This window comes from Coregonus clupeaformis, chromosome 12 (genome assembly GCF_020615455.1).
Source record: "Coregonus clupeaformis isolate EN_2021a chromosome 12, ASM2061545v1, whole genome shotgun sequence".
Lineage (NCBI taxonomy): Eukaryota > Metazoa > Chordata > Actinopteri > Salmoniformes > Salmonidae > Coregonus > Coregonus clupeaformis.
The window spans coordinates 13,943,815-13,970,221 of NC_059203.1; the positions used below are offsets into that span (position 1 = coordinate 13,943,815).

General features: G+C 42.0%; 1 protein-coding gene and 1 long non-coding RNA gene across 2 annotated transcripts; one reads left to right on the top strand and one right to left on the bottom strand.

Moving 5' to 3' along the window:
- Nucleotides 1–1,482: 1,482 nt before the first annotated feature.
- Nucleotides 1,483–23,126, bottom strand: LOC121577858. The gene is made up of 3 exons (XR_006002688.2): nt 23,041–23,126; nt 17,742–17,888; nt 1,483–1,802 (listed from the first exon to the last, which is right to left on the bottom strand). It is a non-coding gene; the product is annotated as an uncharacterized LOC121577858 (long non-coding RNA).
- On the top strand, nt 22,261–25,749 carry pde12 (phosphodiesterase 12). The gene is made up of 3 exons (XM_041891800.2): nt 22,261–24,130; nt 24,308–24,386; nt 24,765–25,749. Exons 1-3 carry the CDS (start codon nt 22,892–22,894, stop codon nt 25,205–25,207), a joined length of 1,761 nt encoding a protein of 586 aa, XP_041747734.1. The 5' UTR covers nt 22,261–22,891; the 3' UTR covers nt 25,208–25,749.
- Nucleotides 25,750–26,407: the final 658 nt, after the last annotated feature.

The window sequence follows — 26,407 nt, forward strand, 5'->3', positions numbered from 1 at the left end:
CTATCACAACAGCTGCTGTAGCATCGCATGGGCTATCACAACAGCTGCTGTAGCATCGCATGGGCTATCACAACAGCTGCTGTAGCATCGCATGCTCTATCACAACAGCTGCTGTAGCATCGCATGGGCTATCACAACAGCTGCTGTAGCATCCCATGGGCTATCACAACAGCTGCTGTAGCATCGCATGGGCTATCACAACAGCTGCTGTAGCATCGCATGGGCTATCACAACAGCTGTTCGTCTCTTGGCTGTCATTCAGAAAATCCCTTCCTGGGTCAGATGATGATGTGTGAAAATATCAAGGTGTATTTAAACAGCTCAACAGCAAATGCGCATCGAACAAGTATTATGCACAATTATTGAAGAACCACGTTAATGACAGTATCGAGTTCGGTTTTAAGTCTCAAGGTAAGGTGATTATTTCGGTTAGAAGCATTCGATTTTTCAATCGCATTTATTATTTTGGATTTGTGTGCCCATGAAAACTGTTTTCACCACATAACATAAGGATACACAAAATGTAACCTAGTTACACTGCATTTCTGAGATCTCTATACAAAAAAATAACCGTCTGACATCTAGATCCAGGATACTTACAGGGTTCCAGTCCAATGTCTAATTTAACTGATTCCTGCTTAATATATGATAGAATTACAACTTACGCTGCCATAAATGCAAGGACAGAAAAGTCATGTTTTATGTCACATGATTTTGGACAAATCTGTCAAGACACCAAACATGATAAAGGGTTAAACATAGGCCTTAATTAAATCAACTCGTGAAATATTAAATATTGATCCCCCTTATCTTAATCTAATGACAAGAAACAAATTGGAAGATTATTATCAATGATTTATCAACTGTAACAAGTTGTCCAGTGTAGGAAATCCTCACTGGTTCCCTAGTTTCTAGAAAGACCAAAATACTGTGTGCCACATCAGAAGCAACACAGATTTCACAACAGTAGAATGAGTAAACTGTCTTTTTTTTTTGGTAAACAATTATTGTTGTTTTTGTGATTAAATCACATAAGCCATACAATTGTATTAATATTTATAGGAAGGCTAAGATATATATCAATCATCATTAATCAATAAGAATTACCATACAACATCTGCCCAACCTGTCCCTCTCGTTCGCCACACATTACACAGAATTACAATAAAACTATTGAACATTTGATTTGTTTAACCACCCCTCACACTTAGTCTCGTACAGCCATCCTGAGCTTGCTAGCTCGTCGTAAGAGGCTACCTCACACTTAGTCTCGTACAGCCATCCTGAGCTTGCTAGCTCGTCGTAAGAGGCTACCTCACACTTAGTCTCGTACAGCCATCCTGAGCTTGCTAGCTCGTCGTAAGAGGCTACCTCACACTTAGTCTCGTACAGCCATCCTGAGCTTGCTAGCTCGTCGTAAGAGGCTACCTCACACTTAGTCTCGTACAGCCATCCTGAGCTTGCTAGCTCAAGTCGTAAGAGGCTACCTCACACTTAGTCTCGTACAGCCATCCTGAGCTTGCTAGCTCGTCGTAAGAGGCTACCTCACACTTAGTCTCGTACAGCCATCCTGAGCTTGCTAGCTCGTCGTAAGAGGCTACCTCACACTGTCTACTCATCCCATTGGCTAAAAGCCAACCTCTTCAGGTCAAAGTCCCCCGTTTGATTCTCCAGCCTGTCCAAGGTAGCGGGTCTGTTAAGGATGACGTCCATCAAGGCCAGGCTGGCGATGTAATGGCGGACTGTGTCTGCTTTCTCCCTGGCCGACATCTTACAGCTCTGGAACGCTCCGTTGTCTCCACCTACATGACATTACATTCAGTATACAAGCGAATACATCTTTATTGCCCCTGAAGGGCTATAGCTGTACAGCTTAAAAATATATAAACATACCTACAAACAGGCACACAGACAGTAGATACACACAGACAGCAGATATACACAGACAGCAGATATACACAGACAGTAGATATACACAGACAGCAGATATACACAGACAGTAGATATACACAGACAGTAGATATACACAGACAGTAGATATACACAGACAGCAGATATACACAGACAGTAGATACACACAGACAGCAGATATACACAGACAGTAGATACACACAGACAGTAGATACACACAGACAGCAGATACACACAGACAGCAGATATACACAGACAGCAGATATACACGGACAGCAGATATACACAGACAGTAGATACACACAGACAGTAGATATACACAGACAGCAGATATACACAGACAGTAGATACACACAGACAGCAGATATACACAGACAGTAGATACACACAGACAGTAGATACACACAGACAGCAGATATACACAGACAGTAGATACACACAGACAGTAGATATACACAGACAGTAGATATACACAGACAGTAGATATACACAGACAGCAGATATACACAGACAGCAGATATACACAGACAGTAGATATACACAGACAGCAGATATACACAGACAGCAGATATACACAGACAGCAGATATACACAGACAGCAGATATACACAGACAGCAGATATACACAGACAGCAGATATACACAGACAGCAGATATACACAGACAGTAGATATACACAGACAGTAGATATGCACAGACAGTAGATATACACAGACAGTAGATATACACAGACAGTAGATATACACAGACAGTAGATATACACAGACAGTAGATACACACAGACAGTAGATACACACATACAGCAGATATACACAGACAGTAGATATACACAGACAGTAGATATACACAGACAGTAGATATACACATACAGTAGATATACACAGACAGTAGATATACACAGACAGCAGATATACACAGACAGTAGATACACACAGACAGTAGATACACACAGACAGCAGATATACACAGACAGCAGATATACACGGACAGTAGATATACACGGACAGTAGATATACACAGACAGTAGATATACACAGACAGTAGATATACACGGACAGTAGATATACACAGACAGTAGATATACACAGATATACACAGACAGCAGATATACACAGATATACACAGACAGTAGATATACACAGACAGTAGATATACACGGACAGTAGATATACACAGACAGTAGATATACACAGATATACACAGACAGCAGATATACACAGATATACACAGACAGTAGATATACACAGACAGTAGATATACACAGACAGCAGATATACACAGACAGCAGATATACACAGACAGTAGATATACACAGACAGTAGATATACACAGATATACACAGACAGTAGATATACACAGACAGTAGATATACACAGACATACACAGACAGCAGATATACACAGACAGCAGATATACACAGACAGTAGATATACACAGATATACACAGACAGTAGATATACACAGATATACACAGACAGTAGATATACACAGACAGTAGATATACACAGACAGCAGATATACACAGATATACACAGACAGCAGATATACACAGATATACACAGACAGTAGATATACACAGACAGCAGATATACACAAGACAGCAGATATACACGGACAGCAGATATACACAAGACAGCAGATATACACAGACAGTAGATATACACAGACAGTAGATATACACAGACAGTAGATATACACAGACAGCAGATATACACAGACAGCAGATATACACAGACAGTAGATATACACGGACAGTAGATATACACAGACAGTAGATATACACAGACAGTAGATATACACGGACAGTAGATATACACAGACAGTAGATATACACAGATATACACAGACAGCAGATATACACAGATATACACAGACAGTAGATATACACAGACAGTAGATATACACGGACAGTAGATATACACAGACAGTAGATATACACAGATATACACAGACAGCAGATATACACAGATATACACAGACAGTAGATATACACAGACAGTAGATATACACAGACAGCAGATATACACAGACAGCAGATATACACAGACAGTAGATATACACAGACAGTAGATATACACAGATATACACAGACAGTAGATATACACAGACAGTAGATATACACAGACATACACAGACAGCAGATATACACAGACAGCAGATATACACAGACAGTAGATATACACAGATATACACAGACAGTAGATATACACAGATATACACAGACAGTAGATATACACAGACAGTAGATATACACAGACAGCAGATATACACAGATATACACAGACAGCAGATATACACAGATATACACAGACAGTAGATATACACAGACAGCAGATATACACAAGACAGCAGATATACACGGACAGCAGATATACACAAGACAGCAGATATACACAGACAGTAGATATACACAGACAGTAGATATACACAGACAGTAGATATACACAAGAAAGCAGATATACACAGACAGTAGATATACACAGACAGTAGATATACACAGATATACACAGACAGTAGATATACACAGATATACACAGACAGCAGATATACACAGATATACACAGACAGTAGATATACACAGACAGTAGATATACACAGACAGCAGATATACACAGACAGTAGATATACACAGACAGTAGATATACACAGATATACACAGACATTAGATATACACAGACAGTAGATATACACAGACATCCACAGACAGCAGATATACACAGACAGCAGATATACACAGACAGTAGATATACACAGATCTACACAGACAGTAGATATACACAGACAGTAGATATACACAGACAGTAGATATGCACAGACAGTAGATATACACAGACAGTAGATATACACAGACATCCACAGACAGCAGATATACACAGACAGCAGATATACACAGACAGTAGATATACACAGATATACACAGACAGTAGATATACACAGACAGTAGATATACACAGATATACACAGACAGTAGATATACACAGACAGCAGATATACACAGACAGCAGATATACACACAGTACCAGTCAAAAGTTTGGACACACCTACTCATTCAAGGGTTTTTCTTAATTTTTACTATTTTCTACATTGTAGAATAATAGTGAAGACATCAACACTATGAAATAACACATATGGAATCATGTAGTAACCAAGAAAGTGTTAAACAAATCAAAATATATTTTATATTTAAGAATAGCCACACTTTGCCTTGATGACAGCTTTGCACACTCTTGAAATTCTCTCAACCAGCTTCACCTGGAATGCTTTTCCAACAGTCTTAAAGGAGTTCCCACATATGCTGAGCAGTTGTTGGCTTCTTTTCCTTTACTCCGCAATCCAACTCATCTCATGAAATGTCAGAATAATATTAGAGAGAATGATTTATTTAAGATGTTATTTCTTTCACCACATTCCCAGTGGGTCAGAAGTTTACATACACTCAATTAGTATTTAGTAGCATTGCCTTTAAATTGTTTAACTTGGGTCAAATGTTTCGGGTAGCCTTCCACAAGCTTCCCACAATAAGTTGGGTGAAATTTGGCCCATTCCTCCTGACAGAGCTGGTGTAACTGAGTCAGGTTTGTAGGCCTCCTTGCTCGCACACGCTTTTTCAGTTCTGCCCACAAATGTTCTATATGATTGAGGTCAGGGCTTTGTGATGGCCACTCCAATACCTTGACTTTGTTGTCCTTAAGCCATTTTGCCACAACTTTGGAAGTGTGCTTGGGGTCATTGTCCATTTGGAAGACCCATTTGCGACCAAGCTTTAACTTCCTGACTGATGTCTTGAGATGTTGCTTCAATATATCCACATAATTTTCCTTCCTCATGATGCCATCCATTTTGTGAAGTGCACCAGTCCCTCCTGCAGCAAAGCACCCCCACAGCATGATGCTGCCACCCCTGTGCTTCACGGTTGGCATGGTGTTCTTCGTCTTGCAAGCTACCCCCTTTTTCCTCCAAACATAACGATGGTCATTATGGCCAAACAGTTCTATTTTTGTTTCATCAGACCAGAGGACATTTCTCCAAATAGTACGATCTTTGTCCCCATGTGCAGTTGCAAACCGTAGTCTGGCTTTTTTATGGTGGTTTTGGAGCAGTGGCTTCTTCCTTGCTGAGCGGCTGTAGTGTATTAAGATTATGACTTTGTTAATGTTTTTAAGTGGAACCTGAGAGGATGTTTATTTAGTGTCAGAGGGAATTGTTTTAGTGTGACGCCACATAGGACAGAGAAGTCTGTGTGTTGTAGACAGGGGATTGGACAGTAGAGGGAGCCACCCATATCTTGGGAAAATTATATAAGTACTGGGTTTAAACGAAGAAGAGCAGAGCAGACATTGCAATTTGGGAACCACTGCTCTCCGGGTGATCTGGACACCTGTACCCAGGCTTCTGAGTGGCGCAGTTGTCTAAGGCACTGCATCGCAGTGCTAACTGTGCCACTAGAGATCCTGGTTCGAATCCAGGCTCTGTTGCAGCCGGCCGTGACCGGGAGACTCATGGGCGGCGCACAAGTCGTCCAGGGTAGGGGAGGGAATGGCCGGCAGGGATGTAGCTCAGTTGATAGAGCATGGCGTTTGCAACGCCAGGGTTGTGGGTTCGATTCCCACGGGGGGCCAGTATAAAAAAAATAAAAAAAATAATATATATATATGTATTCACTAACTGTAAGTCGCTCTGGATAAGAGCGTCTGCTAAATGACTAAAATGTAAATGTACACTTATGCTGAAATCTTGTGATATGAATAAAACATGATCAAAGCTCAGTATGAGCGGACTCCTTTGTTTAACAGCAATAATTAGCAACATTTGACTCGACACTACAAAATGGCGTCACGAAAAGGGACGGTCTGCGTCTCTCCTGTGTTCCATTCATGGGCGCCAAGCTGACTCTCGTTCCGAAGTCATGGCCAGATAAGGGTGAGTTCCTCACCACTTTGGGCATTTGTTAGTTCGGAGGCTATTTGAGTGTGCGCTGGAGAGATGTACTATTGGGGACCGATGTGTGCTTTGTGTTGCTTTATTGCTGAGAACTGGGGGTCTGGCCTAAACATTCTAAATTTCTTTGCACTGGTAGACAGCGCAAAAGGGGGGAGAGAGCCTATAGAGTGTCTATAGAGATATGTGGCTTGAATAGGAATTCAAGAACAATCGATGGAAGTGAATAAGGCCAAGATATGTATACAAATTAGGGCATTGCGGATCTGGCAAGACCTCAGGGAGGCGATCTTAGGATGGGCCGAAAATCCTGATAACGCGTTAGATGTGTTTTAGGTGAGTCTGGGACTGGAGAGTGGTATATACATTCTATTGCAAGTTACCGCTCAGCTGGTGTTTGACGGAGCATTTGTTTGATGTGACCGCTCATAGAATATCCATAACTCGCGGCAGCATAAAGTTAGGGACAAAGGAAAAGGAATTTGGCGCAATGTAGGTTACATTGCTACATGTTACATGCCACATGTTACATACAGTGGGGAAAAAAAGTATTTAGTCAGCCACCAATTGTGCAAGTTCTCCCACTTAAAAAGATGAGAGAGGCCTGTAATTTTCATCATATGTACACGTCAACTATAACAGACAAATTGAGAAAAGAAAATCCAGAAAATCACATTGTAGGAGTTTTTATGAATTTATTAGCAAATTATGGTGGAAAATAAGTATTTGGTCACCTACAAACAAGCAAGATTTCTGGCTCTCACAGACCTGTAACTTCTTCTTTAAGAGGTTCCTCTGTCCTCCACTCGTTACCTGTATTAATGGCACCTGTTTGAACTTGTTATCAGTATAAAAGACACCTGTCCACAACCTCAAACAGTCACACTCCAAACTCCACTATGGCCAAGACCAAAGAGCTGTCAAAGGACACCAGAAACAAAATTGTAGACCTGCACCAGGCTGGGAAGACTGAATCTGCAATAGGTAAGCAGCTTGGTTTGAAGAAATCAACTGTGGGAGCAATTATTAGGAAATGGAAGACATACAAGACCACTGATAATCTCCCTCGATCTGGGGCTCCACGCAAGATCTCACCCCGTGGGGTCAAAATGATCACAAGAACGGTGAGCAAAAATCCCAGAACCACACATGGGGACCTAGTGAATGACCTGCAGAGAGCTGGGACCAAAGTAACAAAGCCTACCATTAGTAACACACTACGCAGCCAGGGACTAAAATCCTGCAGTACGAGACGTGTCCCCCTGCTTAAGCCAGTGCATGTCCAGGCCCGTCTGAAGTTTGCTAGAGTGCATTTGGATGATCCAGAAGAGGATTGGGAGAATGTCATATGGTCAGATGAAACCAAAATAGAACTTTTTGGTAAAAACTCAACTCGTCGTGTTTGGAGGACAAAGAATGCTGAGTTGCATCCAAAGAACACCATACCTACTGTGAAGCATGAGGGTGGAAACATCATGCTTTGGGGCTGTTTTTCTGCAAAGGGACCAGGACGACTGATCCGTGTAAAGGAAAGAATGAATGGGGCCATGTATCGTGAGATTTTGAGTGAAAACCTCCTTCCATCAGCAAGGGCATTGAAGATGAAACGTGGCTGGGTCTTTCAGCATGACAATGATCCCAAACACACCGCCCGGGCAACGAAGGAGTGGCTTTGTAAGAAGCATTTCAAGGTCCTGGAGTGGCCTAGCCAGTCTCCAGATCTCAACCCCATAGAAAATCTTTGGAGGGAGTTGAAAGTCCGTGTTGCCCAGCGACAGCTCCAAAACATCACTGCTCTAGAGGAGATCTGCATAGAGGAATGGGCCAAAATACCAGCAACAGTGTGTGAAAACCTTGTGAAGACTTACAGAAAACGTTTGACCTGTGTCATTGCCAACAAAGGGTATATAACAAATTATTGAGAAACTTTTGTTATTGACCAAATACTTATTTTCCACCATAATTTGCAAATAAATTCATAAAAAATCCTACAATGTGATTTTCTGGATTTTTTTTCCTCATTTTGTCTGTCATGTTTGACGTGTACCTATGATGAAAATTACAGGCCTCTCTCATCTTTTTAAGTGGGAGAACTTGCACAATTGGTGGCTGACTAAATACTTTTTTTCCCCACTGTACATGCTACATGCTAACATGTGACCTTAGAGGGCCATCGCGATGGAATAAAGCCTCTTAAATTATGTTTGTGTGTGTAGAATTTAAGTTCTATGCTTTGTGAGCTCTGTTAAATGTTGTTTGACTATGAGGAGAGAACGGAGTTACAGCGGGACTGTTAACTTTCTGTTTGGCTTGGGGAGAGAGCTGCTTGAGGGCTCCCTTCCACGGTGAAATCATATTGGTGAATGAACTGCGCATGCGTGTGATTTTACGACACTAGATTACGACACGTGTAATTTTACGACACTAGAGTGACGTAGGGGTAAATAGGTCAATCCTCTGTTACACTGTGCTGCGGGGAGACACAGACGGAGGAACAAAGAATTAGACATTTAGAGTCTAATGGTGTATTCTGGTTGTTACATCGGCTGTTGTTTGAAGATGAAACTGTTTTCTTGAGACCTATTGAATTGATAAATGAGAGAGAGATGTTGACGGATTAAAAATAAAAATAATTAAGTAAATAAATAAAATAAAAATGTTATTGAGCTATTTATGCGATTCCTGAGTTAATTCTTAGAGCGAATGTGAACGGAGGAATATTGAATGGTTGAAGTGACTCAGTGATTGCATAAACTACTAAATTCTTGTCTGTTTCTTTGTTCTTTTGTCATATGAGAGACGATAGGACGAGAGGAGAGAGAGAGAAAGAGAGGAGGTGCTGACGTGTACATCACGCGACAGGTGTGACGCGACAGAGGATCGAGTCAGATATCAGGCTAGTGCTGTTCTGTTTACAAAACCTTCCCCTACAGGATATTTGATGTTATGACAATTTGACAGGGGCTTGGCAAAAGACTGATTGAATAAAAATTGCGTATTGGAGTTTTTGTGAATGAGTGGGTTGATTAGAGTTGTGTTGGGAATCGAGTACTGACATTATTCTGTAAAATTAAGATAATTGGGTGCTTATTAAATAATTGGTTTATGAGTACTGTAGTGTTGCTGGATTATAGGTATTTTCTTTTTGGATTGCTCTGAAGTTGTCTACTTTCCTGTACTTTTCCTGATTGAAGGTGGTAAGATAGCCACTAATTGATAAATTAGTAAAATAGGAAATGGAAATAAAAAAAATTATTTTTGATTATTCATACATTTATTGATTAATTGGTTAATTGGGGGAAGAAGAAAAAATATTGATTAATTATTTTTGAATATTCATATTTTTTATTGATTAGTTTTTGTTATTTAGGAAAGAAAAACATATTTTTTTTTTTTGGGTTTATATTAAAAATTAAAGGGAGGAAGCCATAGGCTATATAGTCTAAAGTAAAATAATTCACAATAAAGGAATATAAAAGAGTTGTTACAATGGGGAAAAAGGATATCAGGACTATGAAGGTAATTACACCTGTTGATATAGTACAAAATAGCAATACCATTAACTAAAGTATTGCGAGGTTATCCGGCAAATGGAACAAAAGTTGGCCTGACATTGAACAACCATGGCCAGTGGAAGGGACTCTTAACCCTGACGTCATCAACATCATGAAAGTGCTTCTGTCAATTCATAAAGCAGTTCAAAAGAAAGGGAAAAAAGGGAACAACTAAAAGAAAAGAGACAAAGAGAGCTGGGTGTTCTTAAGTTGTCCTTCATTCTCAAACAAAAACTGATGAAAGATACCAACGATAAAGCTTCCGGTGATCATTCAGGAGGGTGATTATTGCATCAGAGATGAAGATGAACGAATAATAGAGAGAGGACAAGCAGAAACGACCATAAAAATGAATCCAAACTCCAGAAGTAAGAAAAAACCGAGATGTCTGGAAACTAAGAGAAGAATGAGGTTCGGAAAGATGAAGACAAAGATGAAGACTTGGAGATTAAAGGTGCTTCATATTCAAGAGGATTTTATCCTACAATGATTAGCAAAGAAGAAATAGAAAGAGATATAGACCGATGCGTATCATGCCTGGATAAAGCGAATAATTTAGAAGAGACAAAGAGAACTGGAGGAACAACTCAAGAAGCTGAAGATACAGAAGAGAAGAAGAAACTGCTGAGAAAAGGATCCCAAGAATTGGAGGAGAAGAATACATTGAGGCCAAGGAAAGAGAGAAAAGTAAGAAGATGATGGAAGATGATATTTCGAGGACAGAACTTAGAAGATAACCTTTTGAAGAATACTGATATGTCAACAACAAGAAAGTGCAGGACCAAGAAACTCTCAGAAAACTCAATCAAATAAAACTGGTGGAGAAGAAGAAGGAGAAGAAAAGCTTTGGTTATGAAGAATCAGGGTGAACCAAATCAACAATCACTGCTACAGCTTCAACTGAACAAGGTCAAATGCAATTGTATCAGCCACCAATAGCGGTTCCAGTTGTTCCATATCCACAGCCAGTTTCTGGACAGACACAGAATTGGAGAGGAAGAGGACGAGAAGGCTTAGAAGGAGGAGGAAGGTTTCAGCTACACTTCCAGAAGTGTGTTATAATTGTGGACAGGTTGGTCACTTTACCTGTGAGTGCAATGCGCCAGGAGGAAACAACAGAGGACATTTCTGAGGAAGATAAAGGAGCAAGTGAAGATCACCTGTCCTCCAGGTGAACCCTTAAAGGAGCAAGGATTCTAGAGTGCCTAGAAGATCCGAAGGGGGGTGTCAGCTGATAGCACCGATTTAGGGAGAAGAAGAAAAAATATCCAACAATTGAAGTGAAAATAAAAAGGACTATGAGAAGGAATAGAGGAAAAGCTTTTATCTGTGTTGAGCCTAAAGAGGTTAAACATCTCACTATGTAAAATAAACTAATTAGGATAGGGATTTGAGGGAGTAAAACAGCTGATTACTCTTAAGGAACCAATTGAGATCTGCTATAAAAATCAAAGAGAAATTAAAATACACATACTGGTATCAGAACATATACCTATTGCATTGTTGGGAAGAGATGCATTGTGTAAATTGAACTGTACAATAAGAGGTACACTAGACGGCTGTCTGGTAGAAGATTTTAAAAGAATAGGGTTTTTGGGAATCTATTAGACTGCCTATTAGACAATCTGTCTGAAAAATAAAGTTAAAAGGGGTGACAGTTATTCTTGGTTACATTCCTACACCAAGAGGTGCAAGAGATTTCAAACTTCCCGATCACATATTCTAAAAATTGGTGGTAAAAGGATTTTGTGAATAAATCAGTGGAAAAGGTTTTTAAAGGTTAGGAGAAAAGATTAGATTAAAAAAGTTAGGAAAACTAGGGTTGAAGGAACTCTAGGACAGTAAGCTAAGTTTCAATGTTAGTAGGAAGAGAGAGTGACACTAGTGGTGATAAATGGAAATACAAGTAAGGAGTTAAAAGTCTTAGGGAGAATGGATGAAGTAACAACAAGGACATCAACACTTCAGCCTATTATAACAACAGTGAGAAGCAATTTAACTCTTTCAACATTGATAGTTATTAAAGCCATAAATATATCGCATTTGATTACAAGGGAGCAGATAGCTCCAGCACCAATTTTAGAGGAATTTCATAGTCTGGGAAGCCTATCATTGGAGAATAAGTCTAAGAGAGAAGTGGGGATTTTTCCATGGTATGGTGTAAAATTTGGGAAGATCATATTGATAATATTAGCTATACTTTGATTCCAGATAGTTCAGATAATATCACTAGTGTTATAGATGCATTGAAGAATATAAGGGATGCATTTGGTAGATCTGAAGGAGCTGGATGGTCAGTGAAGTCTTGGTTGCAAGATCAGTTAGGCCCAGTGGGAGCAGTGAGGGTTCAAATTTTAATATCAGCTTTGATAGCACTGTGTGTGATGTTTTTCTTTTGTAATTTGTTACTGACCTTTGCGAAAGCTATGATATTGAGATAGGTTGGAGTAGTGATGCCTGGAGACAACGCTCAGATGCCGTTGTTGACTGTTCCTGATCTGGATGAAGATGGACAAGTGGGACTGGATGGAGTATTGATGGATAAATATCCTTTTTGATTATTTGATCATTTTTCAAATGTTTTTTAATATTAGTGTGATTTTAGTATGTTGTTATGAATCAAAGGGGGGAAATAGGATAATGTGATTCATATATCATTTTATATAATTTTTTATATTCTTAGTTGATATTGATGTTTTAATTTGAAAGTGTTGTTTTGCAAAAGATACTGTTTGGTCTTTTCTTTTCTTCCAGAAGCATTTGGGGGAATATGTAGAGATTGAAATACTCAAACAAAGACAATATGAAGGGACAATATGAAAGGACAATATGAAGGGACTGGAGGAGATGGAACAAGGAAGGTGTGGAAATGTTCCAATTCCATCATCGAAGATGCATTGGAAGTCGAGACTACGGAGGAGATGAAGTGTAGTGGACTACATTCCAGTGTCTGCAATGAAATATAGACATATTTGCATGTGTAATACATAATTTGTGTCATATTCTTAGGTATTAATTTTTGTAGAATGATATTTGATGTTATTGAATACATGTGGGGATCTTAGATGTTTTTGTTTATTTCGTGGAAGCTTAGGGACATGGAGTCTAGGCAGGGATAGAGATAATCCACCGTAGGGTCCGATGGGTCGACCAGCCTTAGTGTGGATATTTTTTGGATAGTATTTTGTTTGCAGGGGCTTACATGTGTATTTAATTGCATCATAGTTTCAAATGCATTGATAAAGATTTATGAATTGATCTGGAGTACCTAGGTGGTTGCCTGGGGCAGAGGGGCCGTGAGAGAATTTTACTGTCTTGATTGATGGATGGATATTTGGAAAGAAGGCTGCCAGACAGGTTTTTCGCTCTCACATTCCATAAAGATTTGTTCATATTTCATAGTAATGTATTCACACTCCATAAAGATTTGTTCATATTTCATAGTAATGTATTCACACTTCATAAAGATTTGTTCATATTTCATAGTAATTAGGGGTGTAACGATTCGTTTTAACAACGATTCGATTTGTATCACGATTCGTGGTTGTCGATACGATTCAAGGACGATATTGGTTCATTTAGAACGATACGATCCGAAACGATTCAGTGACTTGAAATCGATTCAGTAACCTTTTAGCCAAAAATTCAACCAGTGTGACTGAAATAAATACCTGGTAACCAGTTGCATTTTAATGGCTGGCAATAGTCTTGATATTTTTAACAGTGTTTCATGCCTCCATGCAGACCATCTGGTATCCCATTTTCTTCACATAGCTTTATTCAGTGCAGCAGTTTTTTTTGCTCTAGCATCGCTCACACCATCAGCGGAGAGTTACGAGCCAGGTTGCAGTCTGCTGAATTTTGGGGGCTGCTTTTTGATGGATCTGATGTTTAGCTTTATGGAAAGAGAAAAATATTAAACAGAGCTTGCCGCTGTTCTTCATTCAGCTTGTCTCGCCATCTGGCAAGTGGGCGACTGGACATTTATTCTCGGCTAGCTTTTAGCAATGGCTTGCGCCACATTCGTGTGCTCCTTGCTCTTTTCATGTTTGTCAAATAAAGGATGGTTGAAATTCTTTGAGCCTTTATAAAATGCACCTGTTTTGTCTGCTAGATGTGGATTTGAGCGGCAAATCTTGCACCACATTTCAGTGCGCTCATCGTTAAGTATTTTCTTCGGCTCTGGCTCCAGTTGGCGTTTCTTTGTAGGTGGCGAAACGCCAAAGAAGCTGATTAATGTCTGTTGCTTTTTGGACATCCCTGACAGTAGTTGACAAGCAACATGTCATGTGTAAGGTTAGATGAGAAGATCGGTCAAGTACGCAAAGGCGCGTAGTAACACAAGTGGCATTACGCATTCCTGATTTTTGTCGCGCTTGCGTATCTGCGTACCAGTTATGTGCACCCCTGCATATAAAGTCTGACGTGCTTAAATCCAATGGGTTATTTCCTAGTATCGATACAATCGATTTATTACATTTTAAAACGATGTTAGATCGATATATGTTGTCCAAAAGGCCAACTCGCCGAGCACAGATCGATGTAGTTGGATCATATGAATATAAATCGATACATCGATGTAGTAGATGGATCGTTACACCCCTAATAGTAATGTATTCACACTTCATAAAGATTTGTTCATATTTCATAGAAAGGTATTTACACTCCAGAGGAAAATGTTTTTGGTTTATTGTTAAAGATACTCAATAAGATAAATTGTTACTTGTCATAATCCTATTCTTTTTGTTTTCGAGACTTTTAGTTAGTCTCGAAGGGGGGAATGTAGTGTATTAAGATTATGACTTTGTTAGTGTTTTTATGTGGAACCTGAGAGGATGTTTATTTAGTGTCAGAGGGATTTGTTTTAGTGTGACGCCACATAGGACAGAGAAGTCTGTGTGTTGTAGACAGGGGATTGGACAGTAGAGGGAGCCACCCATATCTTGGGAAAATTATAAGTACTGGGTTTAAACGAAGAAGAGCAGAGCAGACATTGCAATTTGGGAACCACTGCTCTCCGGGTGATCTGGACACCTGTACACTTATGCTGAAATCTTGTGATATGAATAAAACTTATGATCAAAGCTCAGTATAAGCGGACTCCTTTGTTTAACAGCATTATTAGCAACATTTGACTCGACACTACACGGCCTTTCAGGTTATGTTGATATAGGACTCGTTTTACTGTGGAAATAGATACCTTTGTATCTGTTTCCTCCAGCATCTTCAAAAGGTCCTTTGCTGTTCTGGGATTGATTTGCACTTTTCGCACCAAAGTACGTTAATCTCTAGGAGACAGAACGCGTCTCCTTCCTGAGCGGTATGACGGCTGCGTGGTCCCATGGAGTTTATACTTGCGTACTATTGTTTGTACAGATGAACCTGGTACCTTCAGGCGTTTGGAAATTGCTCCCAAGGATGAACCAGACTTGTGGAGGTCTACCATTTTTTTCTGAGGCCTTAGCTGATTTCTTTTGATTTTCCCATGATGTCAAGCAAAGAGGCACTGAGTTTGAAGGTAGGTCTTGAAATACATCCACAGGTACACCTCCAATTGACTCAAATGATGTCAATTAGCCTATCAGAAGCATTTAAAGCCATGACATCATTTTCTGGAATTTCCCAAGCTGTTTAAAGGCACAGTCAACTTAGTGTACGTAAAATTCTGACCCACTGGAATTGTGATACAATGACCGGTTGCATCACTGCTTGGTATGGCAACTGCTTGGCATCCGACCACAAGGCACTACAGAGGGTAGTGCGTACGGCCCAGTACATCACTGGGGCCAAGCTTCCTGCCATCCAGGACCTCTATACCAGGCGGTGTCAGAGGAAGGCCCTAAAAATGGTTGAAGACTCCAGCCACCCAAGTCATAGACTGTTCTCTCTGCTACCGCACGGCAAGCGGTACCGGAGCGCCAAGTCTGGGACCAAAATGCTTCTGAACAGCTTCTACCCCCAAGCCATAAGACCGCTTAACAGTTAATCAAAAGGCTACCCGGACTATTTGCATTAACTCCCCCTTTTTTTTGCACTGACATTCTGGCACTGGCTCTATCTACACTCACTGGACTCTCCCCACACACTCACACTGACATTCCAACAGACATTTACATATACACACACACTCACATGCGTATTGACGCCACACACACATACACACACTCTTCACATACTCTGCTGCTACTCTGTTTATTATCTATCCTGATTGGCTAGTCACTTTTACTTATACCTCAACTACCTCGCACCCCTGCACATTGATTCAGTACCGGCACTCCCTGTATATAGCCTCATTATTGTTATTTTATTGTGTTCCTATACTGAACAAAAATATAAATGCAACATGAAAGTGTTGGTCCCATTTTTCATGAGCTGAAATAAAAGATCCCAGAAATTGGCATATCAAGAAGCTGATTAAACAGCATGATCATTACACAGGTGCACCTTGTGCTGGGGACAGTAACAGGCCACTCTAAAATATGCAATTTTGTCACACAACACAATGCCACAGATGTCTCAAGTGTTGAGGGAGCGTGCAATTGGCATGCTGACTGCAGGAAGTCCACCAGAGCTGTTGCCAGATAATTAAAAGTTAATTTCTCTACCATAAGCCGCCTCCAACGTTGTTTTAGAGAATTTGGCAGTACGTTCACCAGCCTCACAACCGCAGACCACGTGTAACCACACCAGCCCAGGACCTCCACATCTGGCTTCTTCACCTGCGGGATCGTCTGAGACCAGCCACCCGGACAGCTGATGAAACTGAGGAGTATTTCTGTCTGTAATAAAGCCCTTTTGTGGTGAAAAACTCATTCTGATTGGCTGGGCCTGGCTCCCCAGTGGCTGGGCCTGGCTCCCAAGTGGGTGGGCCTTTGCCCTCCCAGGCCCAACCATGGCTGCACCCCTGCCCAGTCATGTGAAATCCACAGATTAGGTCCTAATTTATTTATTTAAATTGACTGATTTCCTTATATGAACTGTAACTCAGAAAAAGCGTTGAAATTGCTGCATGTTGCATTTATATTTTTGTTCAGTATATATCCTCTTTTTTTTTTGCTAATCTTCTCTTACTTTTGAACTCTGCATTGTTGGTTAAGGGCTCGTCAGTCAGCATTTCACTGTAAAGTATACACCTGTTGTATTCGGCGCATGTGACAAAAATACGATTTGATTTGCGTAGGTAGGCCTGTTCGGTTCCTCTCCCAAAAATGTACCCACATTGGACCAGTGGATAGCAGGTCTGACTATGGGCAGGGAGACCCACAAGGTGCGTGTTGCCATTCGCAATAAAATCACGAAGTTATAATACACTTATTTAACACGTAGGAAGATTATTACCTGTGTAGTGCTCTGTCAGGTGGAGGTCATGGATAAGTAGTTGGAGAGGGGAATGGGTGTGGTCCAGGAGGGGACAGATGTTTCTGGCCAGGGAGGCCAGGTGCTGAGAGTTGGCATATTCCCCATCGTGGAGAGATGGCTGTCTGTCTGGAGAGGGGGTGTACATTTGACATTTTAGTCATTTAGCAGACGCTCTTATCCAGAGCGACTTACAGTTAGTGAGTGCATACATTTTCATACTGGCCCCTCCCGTGGGAAACGAACCCACAACCCTGGCGTTGCAAGGGCCATGCTCTACCAACTGAGCTACACGGGGACTATGAAGGGACAGATGTTTGTGTGTCTGTGTGATTCAGCTCCTATGAAGTTTGTAATGTGAATGAGACAGGACTTTATAATCATTGTTTTGGCAGATTAAGTAGTAGACAAACATTGTAATCAAATAAATAACCAGCACATTCCGTACATTTTACATTTTAGTCATTTAGCAGACGCTCTTATCCAGAGCAACTTACAGTAAAAAAAAAAATCATACTGGCCCCCCGTGGGAATCGAACCCACAACCCTGGCGTTGCAAACGCCATGCTCTACGAACTGAGCTACATCCCTGCCGGCCATTCCCTCCCCTACCCTGGACGACGCTGGGCCAATAGGCCCTTTTCACGATGACGTCATCTAACTTCCGCCTTTCCGCGTAGCAGGTTAACTTCACTTCCGTTCGCCCGTAACCTGAGACTTCTCTTCTGAGGTACGTTTAAGTTAAATTAGTAAAGTTAAGAGTAATAATGTTTACGTATATGCAATGGTTTGTAACTTTGCTACGTTATTGTTAATTCATAATTGTTCACTGCCTTAGTTACTTAAAAGTGGGCTAACGTTAGCTAACAACAACTTAGTACCAGATACCGATAACGTTAAATGTAGCTGTTACATTGCTGCCTGGCTGTAATGTAACAAGTTTACTTAGCTAGCTATCTAACCCTTTGTTAGGCAGTTAGTTTATTCATGAATGTATAGTAACTCACCTATTCAAATACAGTTGTGCATGATAGCTAGATAAATATTGATTCCTGGTCAAAGCTGAATGTTAATTTAGCTGTTTCTTTTCCCTCTCCCGGTATCTGTATCGCAACAGTATCCCATCCAACACCGAAGCATGGCACAATCTTCAGAAGATGCTATTGCAGTGTACCATTTTGTTCAAACAACAAACAGAAATTCCGTATCTTCCCCGTAAAAATCTCCTCAGCTCAGCAGGGAGGACACTCTTAAGACCCAGGCCATCGCCCGGCTGAGGATTTTAGTCGAGAGGGCCATACGGAGGGTGAAGGAGTACCATATCTGGGATGGGCTTGTTCCTCTTTCCACAGTGGGTTCAGTGAATCAGCTGTGGGCCATCTGCTGCCTCATGTCGAACTATCAGGGACCTCTTGACATTAAAGGAGACAAACCAGTCTGATGTTTTTGTCAACTGGAAGTTGTATATTTCCTGAGTAAGCTAGATGGGCTGTAAATAGAAGTACTTTTATATTACTGTATTGTATGTACAAAAAATGTAAATATGAATTAACTTTGTTGGTAATTTAATTGATCTAATGTTATACTGTATGCTTTTGTTAAGGGTAATAACTTTTTCATAGCTATTAATGAACCTAATGTGATATATTGTAAAAATATCCAACTATTAACCATGTTATGTGCTTATGTGTCATGGCACTGATGGAACTATTAAATATATGTTTGCAAGCAACTGCTTCCAATCCTTTTTGATTTTGGTAAGAGCATTTACAACATCGCAATCCTTTTCCAAATTTGTATTTCAATACATAGATATACAGTATATAACACAATTAAGTTCATTTGCAGTTAAAGAAAAACATGTCGACATTTACATCACAATCCTTTTCAAAATGTGTGTTTCAGTACATAGGAGATATACAGTATATGACAAGTTAATTTTGCAGTTAAAGAAAAAATGTCAAAGGTTCACCTTCCACATTTACCTTAACACTATTTACATAAAATTCTGCCTTATGTTTTATAACTTAAGAAGACATCCATGTAGATGTTATAATAGAAATGATCAAGCTTCTGTCGCATTGAGTGGATAATCTCCTCATCCCTAAAGATTCTCTCTACTGTGAAGTCAGTGCGGGTATCTGTAATGAAGTCACACCACTGAAGTCCGCTAAGGCGAGTTGGCCTTGAACCTGATAGTAGTATTTGTGGCTCTTCTTAAGGCAGGCCTGGCCTTTAACTGTGATCAGGTGTTTAACTTGGGTAACATTTTCAACATCGCAACTCTTAACCTCAGCAAGACCAAATGGTGGTGCTTCTGTTGGGCAGAAGACTTTAGCATCCGGGCTGGCTGCAAGGTGAGGTGAATCAGGTGGATGATGACCCCGCATTGTTTCAGAGAACATCACAAAAATCAGAATATTGCCCTCAGTATCTCAGGTTCCAGATCCAACCCTCTTCTCATAGCAGCTGTCTGAGGAGTTCCTCCAGAATGCGGGTTGCCAAAGCCTTGGCAGACAACTCCCCCACGAACATGGCATATTTCACGGAATCTGCTGGCTGTCAGTCGGGGTTTGCGTACCTGGCTCTCACAGCTGGCATTCTGACTGCATTCTTGTTTCTGCTTCAATAGCAGCAGACATCTCCTCTGACACAATCAGGCTGTCCAAATGACATTGTTGTATGTAGTTGGGCTCAAAATCAATGGGAAATTTAAAGTTGTAACCTTCAATAGGCAACTGAGGAAACTCACTGGCACCAGGGTGTTTAATAATATCTCTACTTAATTCTAGAGGGCACTGGTAAGAAAGCACAGACCCAAATGGCACAGGGCCAAATTTAGAGTCCACCAAATTAAGGCCCTCAAGCCCGTTCAGCAATTGTGCAAATCCCTGGTTGTGGACGGATGTCTTTCAGTTTCTCAGCACTGGCCATGACGTGAGGATCCGGAATAGGCCCTGGCATGAAAGTGAGATATGTCAAGTTTAGATTTCATTAAATGCCACCTTATCTTTTCACTAAAAAAGACAACTCACACTCATCCAGTCTCGTACATGCTTCTAATACAAATAAAAAATATCCACTGAAAGTCTATATAAAAGTAACAAATAATAATCACTTTTATGTTTGTATTATTTTAGAAATGCACTAAAGTCTTTGTGCTCTAGTACAGGGGGCTCATTCAGACTCACCATCATAGGCTCGGTACAGTGTGCACTTCACACCAGCTCTGACACTTGTTTTTTTCTTAGCCGCTGGTTTACACACCGCCATATCATTGGTGGCCTCTGGTACAATTCCCTGTGATATAATAATGATGAACAATACATTGTCAAAAGTCAATACAAACTGCAAAGTTCTGCATCAGTGTAACAAATAATGTCTGACCTGTGTCCTAGGCCGGTGCCAGGTCTGCAGTGCGCTGGTGCATGACAGAGGCAATGGCACTGTCTTAAAGCCCATGGTAACATAGTGAGCACTTTGAAAAAGAAGTGCTACTATGTGATTACATAGTGCTTTCCCAGCAGAGCAGGAACATGACATGTGATTGAGTACCACAGGAACCTCTGCAGAGTCTAGTGTAACCTGTTCATAGAGACATAACAATTAGTGCTGTACTTACAAAACATTTTTTTCTGTGTTTCATTATAAACTACTGTACACAATTTTCAAAACCCAATTTCTTTTTTAATTAAGAAAAATTGGCTGTTCTGAAACCTTTGACAAGTAGTGCCAACACTTACTCGAAAATTTGAACATTTTGAGTTATCACAGAATCTTTCCCAGTCTTTATTGCCGCCAACAACCCACATCGGTTTGTAAGAATTTCGTTGTGTATTAAGTTTAATGATACAAAATCAGAGCTCAGACTGAGAAACAAACTGATCCACAGTGGAACATTGTGGAATCATTCTTATTAAATCTGCAACCGCAGCAAAACACAACAAAAAGAAAACTTATCTATCTTAACCTATCTTATCATAATGTTAGAGAACTGTTTATCTGAGAAACCTGGAAGCCGATGAGCCTCCTCATTTTTTCTTCATGGACCTGTAACATCGCCCTCTCACTGTCACCTCACCGTTAACTACACTTGAGACTGTTTCAATACAGTGATTGGGAGAAAGGGCGCAGCATTAGCCATTAATACATTACTGACTCTTATCTTACGGTCGATACAAACAGCAGTAATATTAAAAAGAGGCTGCAAACAGAAACTCGTCAGCTCATAACCTTCGCTAGCATAGGGCTAATTTAAGCTAAATAAAGATAAACACGCACCTTCATAATCAAACAGGTAACCTTCAACGAAGAACTTGTAGCCTTTATCAAGCTTCGATCTTGAAGTAAGGGACCACTTGTCAGCAAGTCGTTTCTACGTCGTTAAGTCGTATTGGTGGCAGATGAAAGGGACTGGGTGAACTCCATAATGATGTGCTACTAGCTAAGCGTTCCTAAGCGACACCGGATGTAAACATAACCTGCATCGCGGCAGAACGGAAGTTGTCTGACGTCACGTGAAAAGGGCCTATTGTGCGCCGCGCCCCTTGGGTCTCCCGGTCGCGGCCGGATACGACGTACCCTGTTATCGTTAGGGTAGTGGTATTTGCTGGCTACCAGAGTTTACTCCAACCCCACTGTCATTACGGGAGGGGTGTGTTTGTCTACAATTCTAGCTGCCAAAAAATGTGTCCACTATATGTCAAAGAAACCCACACACACCTTCCCCCAGGACCAGGTTTGTAGAACACCCCTAGCCTCCACTAGGTGACAGTATGCGCCATATGTTAGAAGAGGTTTACCATTGAGTAAAAAAAAAAAAAGAAAAGTTGTTGCTGCGTAAAACAGTGAGTACTATCGTGGAAATTATCTAAATTCGTGATAAAGTCGTGGTAAACTAATTTCTTGAGGTGAATGAGATGATCATTTTAAAAAAATGTATGACTGTTCAGCCCTCTAACGTTCATAGTAAAGATTATGCAATAAACATAATCGAAACTGCTACTCTGAAAACGGAAGCTACTGGTTGCTTGGTTGGTGAATTAGCCATTTGACGTTACAGATCACCGCTTTCGCTTCACTAGCTAGCTACTCGTACAGCGGACTACTCGTCCACTCATGCTCTGGGCCCCATGTTAAACTATTTGACTACCGCCTCCAGATTATTTCTCCGAAACACCGTGCCCATCTCGTCGAGGGGTAACTACAACATCATCTGTCGGTTTTACAGGAGAATGGATCGAGCCGTGGTAAGATGTGTCCCTTGGGAATCCAAACTCACCATTTCCTTCGTCCTTGACGGGAGCAACAAACAAATGCTCAGGGACCAGACGGAGGAGCTAGGCAAAGCGCTGGCACGGATCGCCAACAGTATCATCAAGGGCCAGGGCAAAGCTAAGAAATCCAAGAAAAACAAAGGCGCGCCCACGGACGCCCAGGAGCCCGCTACAGCGGTGAGGCTGTACTACAACGGAGACTTTGTGGCAGGGGATGCTATAAACTCCGATGCCTGGCAGGATGGGGCAGTTTTACACGTGGGTGACAGTAAGTACACGGTGGAGAGGAACCCTCCCACATTCACCACGGCAGAGCTGCCCGCTTCTCTCCTGGCCGGGTTTCCCGTGTGCCCGAAGCTCAAGATAGAATTTGGGGATTTGAAAGACTGTCGGTTTAAATGGTTCAAGGAGAGCAAGTCGGGTGCAGGTGACGAGGAGCGTCGAGGAGAGACTGATTGGACCGAGGCGGGGAGCGAACGGGTGTTCATCCCTTCAAATATGGACATTGGCTCCAAGCTTAAACTGACATGCACGCCGGGAGATGGAAAACGGTGTGGGATGGACAAGGAGTTAATAACCATCGGTACAGTCGAGGCAGGGCCTGGCACGTGTACCTTTGACAACAGACACATGTACACCAACAAGGTGACAGATGACACCGCCATCAGAGTAGTGTCATACAACATCTTAGCTGACGTTTACGCACAAACGGACCTCTCCAAAACCGTCCTGTACCCGTATTGCACCCCCTATGCGTTGGAACTGGACTACAGACAAAGTCTGATAAAAAAAGAACTGTCCGGCTATAACGCTGACATCATCTGCCTTCAGGAGGTGGATAAGAACGTGTTCGCGGACAGTCTGTCTCCGGCCCTGGACGCGTTCGGCTTCGACGGGGTCTTCAGGATTAAGGAGAAGCAGCACGAAGGCTTGGCCACCTACTACAGGAGGTCGAAGTTTAAACTGCTCAGTCAACACGACATAATGCTGAGTGGAGCTCTGACGTCAGACCCGATCCACGAAGAACTGTTGGACAGAGTGAGCAGCAACCCTGCCTTGAAGGAGAAGGTGGTGCAGAGATCTACCACTCTACAGGTAGAGTAATGGGGGGGGGTGTTGGCTCCGGCTGTAACTAGGATCTGCTGGGATCCGAGGCCCTTTGGGATCTAGCTACAATCGGAGCTAGGTGTCTTTGTGTGTGTGTGTGTCTCTGTGTGCTCTCTTCCCTCAGTTTGGCTCTGCTTGGCTGAAACCTTATTTTCTCCTTTGTAGGTGAGTGTCCTTCAGTGTCTGAATGATCCGTCTAAGAAGATCTGTGTTGCCAACACCCACCTCTACTGGCATCCCAAAGGTAAAGTGTTATTGTATCAGCAATGCGTTACTACACTTAGCCCTAGTTACAGTCTACATTATTACAGGAGCCCAGAGTTGTTTCTCATCAAGTAACATGGTTAGGTAAAACTCTGGGCCTTAGCTATGCAGCACAGCATGACCTGTTTCACACCACTGAGCCGAGCTGGACCGTTTACACATCCACCATAGTTACTGGAACCATGCTGAAAACTAAATATCCAAGCCAACCTATCACTGGAACCATGCTGAAAACTAAATATCCAAGCCAACCTATCACGGTTTAAGTTGGCACACTAGTGTGAATCAAGTACATATTCCAGCCATAAACATATTCCATTGTTATAACGGTTTAACGGTTTCTATATCCTCACCACAGGTGGGAATGTGCGTCTGGTCCAGATGTCCGTCGCTCTGAAACAGCTGCAGCAGGTGATCACCCAGAGTTACCCTGACGCCTCGCTCCTCTTCTCCGGAGACTTCAACAGCACCCCGTCCTCAGGGGTTTTCCAGCTGGTGAGCCAGGGAGCTCTGCCCAGCACCCATCCAGACTGGAGCTCCAACGGGCCGGACGAGCTCTGCCCCATGGAGGTCTCCAACCCCTTCCAGCTGAGTAGCGCCTGCGGGGAGCCGGCCTATACTAACTACGTAGGTGGCTTCCACGGATGCCTGGACTATATCTTCATGGACCCACGGGTGCTGCAGGTGGACCAGATGATCCCTCTGCCCAGCCACCAGGAGATCACTACCTGTCAGGCCCTGCCCAGCGTCTCACACCCCTCTGATCACATAGCACTGGTCTGTGACCTCAGGTGGAAGTGAAGCAACGCTATCTCCCCTGTATACAGCGGTCTGTGCCTGATCGACCCCAGGGTCTCAGACGGGTGCCGTTTCTCAACCAGGAGCGGTCCCAATCACATCTCCTTTCTCCTGAAGTGTAAACTTGTTCATCACTTCCCACAAATCTAAAAGCGTTGGATTGGCGGAGGCAGGGGGGTACTGGGAGATTACGCCATATTTCTGTTACCAGTCATTTCCTTTTAAATCAGTGAAGGGAAGTGAACCAGTGCACACTTTGGGAGAATGGAGAGATAATTGGGACATGGCCCATGTCAGTGTCTATATCAGGGCCCCTACATTGTGTTTCTAAACCATGTCTCTATATCAGGGCCCCTACATTGTGTTTCAGGGTTCTGACCAACTAGTACATCTCTTAAATGAAAACGATCACTCTGGGAACTGAAATAGCAGTGAGCAGCCTCCCTGAGACCAGGGCCCGTATTCAGAAAGCATCTCAGAGTAGGATCGCTGATCTAGGATAGGTTTTCCCTTTTAGAGCATAATGAATATGATTATATATGGACGGGGGGCTGATCCTGGACCAGTACTCCTACTCTGAGATGCTTTCTGAATACGTGCCCTGTGCTTGGGAAACCAACCAGGCCTCCGAGATGCTTTCTGAATACGTGCCCAGTGCTTGAGAAACCAACCAGGCCTCCGAGATGCTTTCTGAATACGTGCCCAGTGCTTGAGAAACCAACCAGGCCTCCGAGATGCTTTCTGAATACGTGCCCAGTGCTTGGGAAACCAACCAGGCCTCCGAGATGCTTTCTGAATACGTGCCCAGTGCTTGAGAAACCAACCAGGCCTCCGAGATGCTTTCTGAATACGTGCCCAGTGCTTGAGAAACCAACCAGGCCTCCGAGATGCTTTCTGAATACGTGCCCAGTGCTTGGGAAACCAACCAGGCCTCCGAGATGCTTTCTGAATACGTGCCCAGTGCTTGGGAAACCAACCAGGCCTCCGAGATGCTTTCTGAATACGTGCCCAGTGCTTGGGAAACCAACCAGGCCTCCGAGATGCTTTCTGAATACGTGCCCAGTGCTTGGGAAACCAACCAGGCCTCCGAGATGCTTTCTGAATACGTGCCCAGTGCTTGGGAAACCAACCAGGCCTCCGAGATGCTTTCTGAATACGTGGCCAGTGCTTGGGAAACCAACCAGGCCTCCGAGATGCTTTCTG